Source organism: Cynoglossus semilaevis, chromosome 17 (assembly GCF_000523025.1).
Source record: "Cynoglossus semilaevis isolate Cse_v1.0 chromosome 17, Cse_v1.0, whole genome shotgun sequence".
Classification (NCBI taxonomy): domain Eukaryota; kingdom Metazoa; phylum Chordata; class Actinopteri; order Pleuronectiformes; family Cynoglossidae; genus Cynoglossus; species Cynoglossus semilaevis.
The window spans coordinates 15,690,250-15,697,328 of record NC_024323.1 but is presented as its reverse complement, the minus strand read 5'-3'; the positions used below and the strand labels follow the sequence as shown (position 1 = coordinate 15,697,328).

Genomic DNA, 7,079 nt, shown 5'->3' with positions numbered 1-7,079 from the left:
CCACAGAGGTTTGTCCCTGGTCGACATAACAACTGCGTTTTGTTTTTCGACCTGCAGGTGTACAGCAGCATGGAGCATCTGTCCCAGCTGGAGCAGAAAAGCCACGGGGTGACTCTGAGGGAGCACAAAGTCCCCAGAGAGGAACGGATGGCCAAAAGAGAAAGTCTGGGAAGTGTGACCTTCAGAGAGAAAAGCTGGAGGACTGGATCTCCTGAGATGTGAGTGCTGCACTAAATAGAAACCAGGTGGAGTGGTTCATGTCCAAGGACTAGTGATGAAACGATGCGTCGAGAAAGGGTTAAAAATGACAAAAGATCAGTGAAAAAAAATGAATCGTTCAGTCAGACGTGAGGAGTCGCTGAGTTATCTCAAAAAGCCACCGGTCATACCATGACACTACACGCTCTACTACAGTAGGTGGCAGTCTACGTCCAAAAACCTTGGTTGCGAGCTGCTATTAAACCAAGAAAATAAATGTTTGAACTCATCGTCAACACGTTCTCCAGGTTTGAGTCTTGGTTTGTGTCTCCAGGAAGCGCCTGTCCTGCTCCGAGACCTCCTTCACCGAAAGCGACTACAGCCCACCCTCAGGGGCCCGCAGACGCTTCTCTGCCCTCATGGACAGCCATCGTCTGGCCTCCCCTCTGGAGGTCAACTCTGAGCTGCTCGTGTCCGGCCGGCAGCCTCCAGTCAAGGCGAGGGGCGCATCCCTTGAAGGAGCCATGGGTTCAGGGTCTTCTCAAGGTGATCTGAGGGCGTTCCTCAAAGACGGCAACGGCCCCGCAGCAGCAGCAGGTAAGAAAGGAGGGAACTGTGTTCCTGTTGATCACAGAGGGGGTAGTTATGAAGTCTGGGGTACGGGGTCTGGGGTACGAGGTCTGGGGTACGAGGCCTGGTGTACGGGGTCTGGGGTGCGAGGCCTGGGGTACGAGGTCTGGGGTACGAGGCCTGGGTTACGAGGTCTGGGGTGCGAGGCCTGGGGTACGAGGTCTGGGGTGCGAGGTCTGGTGTACGAGGTCTGAGGTACTGGGCCCAGTGGTCCCAGTGGAACTGAATGATATTTCTGTCTTCACTTCCTTGACTTCCTCAGGGGCTTCAACAGTTCTGGGCCTTCCAGAACCACAGGGACAACGTGGAACCACCACTGACCTGGTGCTGCGCAGGGTTCGTCATCACCAGCTCTCAGCTGAAGGAGACAAACAGAAATCTCGGCCAGGAACCAAAGTGATCAAATCAGCGTCCGCTACGGCGTTGTCCGTCATCATCCCCGCAGGTGAGGAACCACCAACGTGAACGTGCACGTGAACGTGAACGTGAACTCTCTGGTACTGTTTTAAAAACTCCCGGTCCACTCTCTGTCCTCAGTGGAACAACATGGCGCTTCGCCCCTGGCCAGCCCCATGTCTCCTCGTTCCCTCTCCTCCAACCCCTCCTCCCGTGACTCCTCCCCGAGCAGAGACTATTCTCCGATGGTCAACGTCTTACATTCTCCAATCACCATCCATCGCTCTGGGAAAAAGTACGGCTTCACGCTGCGAGCCATCAGAGTCTACATGGGAGACAGTGACGTGTACAGCGTTCATCACATGGTCTGGGTGAGAGACACAGAGAGAGAGACAGCGGACCTTGTTAACCACTTGGTTACTATTACTAACTAGTTACTAATTAAAGGAGAGGTTAGGGTTCAATCAGTGTCCTTTAATTACAGCTGGTGGAGGACGGGGGTCCGGCCCAGGAGTCCGGACTCCGGGCTGGTGACCTGATCACTCATGTTAATGGAGAGTCAGTCCACGGTCTGGTCCACACAGAGGTGGTGGAGCTCATCCTGAAGGTAAGACCGACGTCTCTCTGTCCACTGTCCTCTGTCCTCTGTCCTGATGACTGACTCGTGTCCATGTTCTTCTGCAGAGTGGAAATAAAGTGACCGTTACGACCACGCCTTTCGAGAACACCTCCATAAAAGTGGGTCCTGCCCGCAGGTCTAGCTACAAGTCCAAGATGGCTCGACGGAGCAAGAGGACAGGAGTCAAGGAGGGACAGGAGTATGTCCCTACATCCCATGACATTCATGACATTCCATGACATTCATGACATTCCATGACATTCCGTGACATTCCATGACATTCCATGACAGGCTGGCAGACGTTTTAGATCCTCGGTGTCGTTGTTTTTGTTTGTCTGTCAGGAAGAAGCGCAGCTCCCTCTTCAGGAAAATCACCAAACAGTCCAACCTCCTCCACACCAGCCGCAGTCTCTCCTCCCTCAACCGTTCTCTGTCGTCTGGAGACAGTCTCCCGGGCTCCCCGACCCACGGCCTCACCGCCCGCTCGCCCACCCAGAGTTACCGCTCTACCATTGACTCCCCGTACCTCGGTCAGTTTTTACAAAAGTCAAATCTGTGTTAAATCATCAGCGTCTGCTCAGCTCGAGCCGCACACGTGGTAACCGTCTGGAAACAGCGCCTCTGCTGGCAGGAAAAAGTTCTGATAGGAGAACCTCAGGGTTCAATACCTGGTCCTTGATTTGTCTGTATTTTCATGTTGGTAACAGAGTCACGTGGTCACATGGTCAGAGTGGGTGTGGCCCCGGTGTTTCACTCATCTTTTCTTCTGTCATCTTTTCAGGGACTTCCTCCCAGAGCAGCTCCCCCGCCTCCAGCACCCCCAACTCCCCAGCGACCACTCACCACATGAGGCCCAGCTCCCTGCACGGCCTGTCCCCTAAACTGCACCGTCAGTACCGATCGGCACGCTGCAAATCTGCCGGCAACATCCCCCTGTCTCCCCTGGCTCACACACCCTCCCCTACGACCTCCTCGCCCCCCCCCCTCACTGGTCACACAGTGGGGAGCTCCAACACCACACAGATCTTCCCCGCCAAGCTGCACTCCTCGCCTCCTGTAGCTCGCCCTCGTCCCAAGAGTGCAGAACCTCCCAGGTCCCCTTTACTTCAGCGGGTGCAGTCAGCTGAGAAGCTGGGAGCCCCCGTTCTGCCCTCCTCCTCTTCCTCCTCGTCCTCGCCCTCTCCTCTGACCGGTGGGGTGTCGTTACGTAAACATAGCCTGGAGGTGACGCACGGGGAGTACAGGAGGGAGTCTTTCCACTGTGAGCACAGCCTGCAGAGTCTGCTGGAGATAGAGGGGGAGAACGGACCTGCTCCCCCCTCTCCTTCATCCTCGTCCTCCCCTTCACCTCCCATGGGAGGAGAAATCGGAGGCCTGAAGTCCGTTCGGAGAATGGGGAGACAAGAGTCTCCGCTCAGCCGCGACACGTTGATCACGACAAAAGAAGAAGATTCTCAGACAACGACGACCACCGGGTCACAGACGGAGGGTCCGGCCACGAAGGCCCAGTCCAAGAGAGGTGTAACTGAAACAGGTCAAAGGTCGCCCAGTGCTGATGCTCTGAAGAGTAAAGTGTGTGGAACTGCAGGAGAGACCACGTCCAGTCCAGCACCTGTGCCCAGCTCTGAGGTCAAGGGTCAAAATGCCTCTGTAACCACTGGGGCAAAGGTCGCCCAACGTGACGCTGCCGAGAAACTTCTAACGTCAAAGGTCGTCCAACAACAGGAGAAAAAGCTGCAGGTCACGCGGGCGGGGGGCGCGGCCGCAGCTCCACCTCAGGAGAAGACGCCTGCAGGGACGGACAAGAAGGACCTGCAGAAATCCAGGCCTCCGGAGGCCACCCACCCTCCGAGGGCCACAGAAGGGGGAGAAAATGGAGGTGTCAGGAGCAGCGATAAAACACCTGAGGTGACCAAGGTCAAAGGTCACACTCCTCCAGCTCCACTGCAGGTTCAGACCACTGCAGCATCTCCGGCCTCAGGTGCTGCCAGGTCCAAGACTGACAGGGTTTTAGGTGGTCACCGTGGGACCAAGGAGGGGAGGGCACATTTGGAGACCCTGGAGGAGAATCCCATGTCCCCCTCCTCCACCGCAGCCCCCCCCTGCTCAAACAAATCTCGACCCATGTCCCCCGGGGACAAGGCCAGCTTTGTTACCCAGCTCACCAGTGTGGCCAAAACAGTTCTTGGGCCAATGAAAGGGGCGACACAAGAGGGCGCCAAAGTCAAAGACACGTCCAAGACAGGCGAGGAAAAACGTGGGAACGCAGCAGGAAAAGCTGAGGTGTCCTCCAGCACCGGACGGCGTGGAGCTCAGGCAGGAAGTTCTGCCGGCGCTGGGACGCTGGGGTCGGACAAAGGAACCAGTCGAAGTTCTAAACATCATTCATGATGACAAAAAAATAGAGGATCCCACAGAATGCCTTTTATGCAGCGTCTTCACTGACATATCAAAGACATAAAAACCTTGATGAGCAAAGAAAATATGTGCACGTGGTGTCGTCGCGCAGGCCTGTGCACGTGGTGTACGTCGATCTCACTGTGTCGTGTAAATAGTTCTGAAAAAGCAAATATCGTGATGCATGTCTAACTTTGTGTGGAAAGTAAAAGTGGATTCAAATGAAAAAAAAAGAAAGAAAGTCGACTGAATGGTAGTGAACACTGTGAACCTTTCAACCCAGCAGGAAACTGTTGATTAGAAACCGATGACCTTTGATTGACCTTTGATTCCCTGGTGTTCCGTTGGTTCTGTCTGTGCAGTGGTATCAGAGGAGTTTAAGGGAACCATGAGAAGACCTTGCACAGGGACACCAGGGTTTGACCAGTGTCTTCTGGTGTCCCCATTTCCAAAGTTTACATTAACAAGGACAGAAAACATGGGAGTGGGAGGGTGGAGAGGGGGGAGTCGATGATGGAGTACGCCAAGAACGCTCCTTTTGTTCCAAGTCTCCTTCAGTCGTGGTGAAATGTGCAACTATACTGTTATTGTGTATAAAGTGTGTGTGTGTGTGTGTGTGTGCAGACTTGAATCTGAATATGTGTGAACAACAACCATGGAGCTAGCTCTTGCTGTGTCCTTATGTGCAGCTGTGTGTGACGTCATCTTTCATTTAAAGCCGTTTTTTTACACTAAATATTTAATGATATGCAATCCATCCTGACCCTGACTCTGGTCCGTGGTCCGTGTTCTGATGTTTCTGTTGTTGTTGGTCAGAAAATCATTTGAAAAAGATTTGGGTCACCAAGCTCCCGGTGGCTGTGTTATGCTGCCACCCTGTGGTCACACAACGTAAAAGCCTGTGTGCTGATCTTTGCTTTCGTAGATTGATGACAAAGATTTATTTTATTTTAAATGAAACCAAATGTGACGTTATGTTAATATAAATAAATGTTAATTAATTCATCTTAGTTAATTCAGTGTCACTACACTTTAGTTAGTGGCATGTGATGTTTACTTTTCATACATATTTATTTTCCCAAATTTGTAGATCGTTTATTTATTCAAAAATGAATTGATTATGAAGTTGTTTTTTTAACATTCCAGTCACTAAAGTGTTTCTGTTTTAAACGGTTAAATGAATCTGCGGAGAAGACTGTTAAATTTGACCGACTGCCCCCTGGTGGTGTCCTGACTCTGTCTTGCTGTTGTCATGTCCATCGTTTGTCCAGTGTGAGACTTTTTTTTTTTTTTACAATAACTATCTCTGACTGTTGGTCTTTTCGTTGGGTAATGATTTTACGACACTGTTGTGACGAAAAAAAAACTGATGCAAAAACTGTCAACAGATAAAACAGAATAAAGTAGAACGGTTCTGGTCATGGTCTGTGGTCCTGCCTGTGTGATCCGGGGGTTTCTCAACCTTATAGTTCAAACCATACACAGTGACGTAAAGACAGAAGAGACTGACGTCACTGTTTTCCTACTGACGACCGGAACGTGTTTTAGGCTCGTTCACGTGACACTGTGCAAACTCAACAACGGCTGCACTTTTTTCTGCCCCGTGTTTTAATACCCGTTCAACAGCTGTAGGTTTTAGTCAGCAGGGGCAGGTTGTTAGGTGTTTTGCCCCAAGGGCAAACAGCCGGAGAAGAACTGTGTGGAGTTCTGTCTCCAGGAGACTGGACGGAAGTTAGTTGGACCGGAAACTGCAGCTGCTCAGTCGAAAAGGAAGACTTTTACATTTGAAGTGTTCGTTCATTTGTAAAATATATAGTAGACAGAGAAAAAGCTCTGATTGGTCAACTTGTTCCGGTCACAGCGCCAGGGTCACGTGATCGATGTAAACAGGAAGTGAAAGCAAATGAATCCCGTAGGTGAAACGGGGGCTGTTTGAAACGGACAGAAACAAAGACGTGTTTTCTGCAGTGACATTTCCTCAGTGACTCTGAGGAAAGAAGGAACCATGACGATTCCTGCGTGGAGGTAAAACACCGACAATGACGCGCAGTAAGACGGTGAAGTGAGTGTCTGCGGGCTGGACGTGACACGTTTACCTGTGGGTGAAACGAGATCGTGTTTAATGATAGAAAAAAAACGATGTCGTTGCAAAATTGTGTTGTTACGTTAATAATGATCAAATACGTCATAAATAACTATTAAAATAATGTATCTTTAACTTTGAACAATGATGTTGCTTTAAAGTCATCTGCTTAAGTACAGTCCCTGTTTATATGATTATATATGGTTTTATATGTCACACACTGTGATGGTAACTAACGTAATGTGAACATTGACAACAAACACCTTCCTGTTTTTTTTAATATTGTTTGTGCGGAGCTTTTATTCACTTGTTTAAAACTCAGTAAATGATCAGTGTTTTCTGTGAAGACGGTTGACATGAGGACCAGTGGACAATACTGGACACACCAACATCAGTCAAATTCCTGCAGTCACAGGGTGCAGTCATGTGCTTTAACTCTTGACTTACTGTCACAGTCAATTATTGACACAGTACGTCCTGAGTCCAGGGGCAGGACCGACGTGTCCTCACAGAAGACGGTCTGCAGTCAAGCTTGAACTGTTGTTTCCTGACGACGGTCTTTTTTCACTCTGCGTCTCTGTAGACGGCCGTGGAGATGAGGAAATCTCTCTCAGTCTGTGTCTGCTCCAGCCGTGGTCATGAATCCCAGAATGTCCTCGTCTCTCTGTGAAGGCCAGTCTTCTGGGGGGGGTCTGTCCGATGACTGGCTCTTCATCTCTCCTGACTCTGCAACACCTGAGTTTTCAGAAGTGAGCA

At 50.6% G+C, this 7,079-nt stretch overlaps 2 protein-coding genes across 2 annotated transcripts in view; both read left to right on the top strand.

Moving 5' to 3' along the window:
• LOC103393731 (microtubule-associated serine/threonine-protein kinase 1) overlaps nucleotides 1-5,785 on the top strand; it is a 15,245-nt gene extending 9,460 nt beyond the window's left edge. Inside the window, 8 exon segments of the mRNA XM_025064485.1 lie at nucleotides 58-218; nucleotides 533-795; nucleotides 1,091-1,273; nucleotides 1,366-1,595; nucleotides 1,709-1,831; nucleotides 1,909-2,042; nucleotides 2,186-2,373; nucleotides 2,625-5,785. Of these exon segments, the coding sequence (XP_024920253.1) occupies nucleotides 58-218; nucleotides 533-795; nucleotides 1,091-1,273; nucleotides 1,366-1,595; nucleotides 1,709-1,831; nucleotides 1,909-2,042; nucleotides 2,186-2,373; nucleotides 2,625-4,234 (2,892 nt within the window). The 3' untranslated portion in view covers nucleotides 4,235-5,785.
• A 379-nt stretch (nucleotides 5,786-6,164) lies between these two features.
• The window catches only part of LOC103393732 (cysteine protease ATG4D), a 4,014-nt gene continuing 3,099 nt past the window's right edge, over nucleotides 6,165-7,079 (top strand). Inside the window, 3 exon segments of the mRNA XM_025064471.1 lie at nucleotides 6,165-6,338; nucleotides 6,907-7,076; nucleotide 7,079. The exon segment at nucleotide 7,079 is cut by the window's right edge and continues 74 nt beyond it. Coding sequence (XP_024920239.1) covers nucleotides 6,962-7,076; nucleotide 7,079 — 116 coding nt within the window. The 5' untranslated portion in view covers nucleotides 6,165-6,338; nucleotides 6,907-6,961.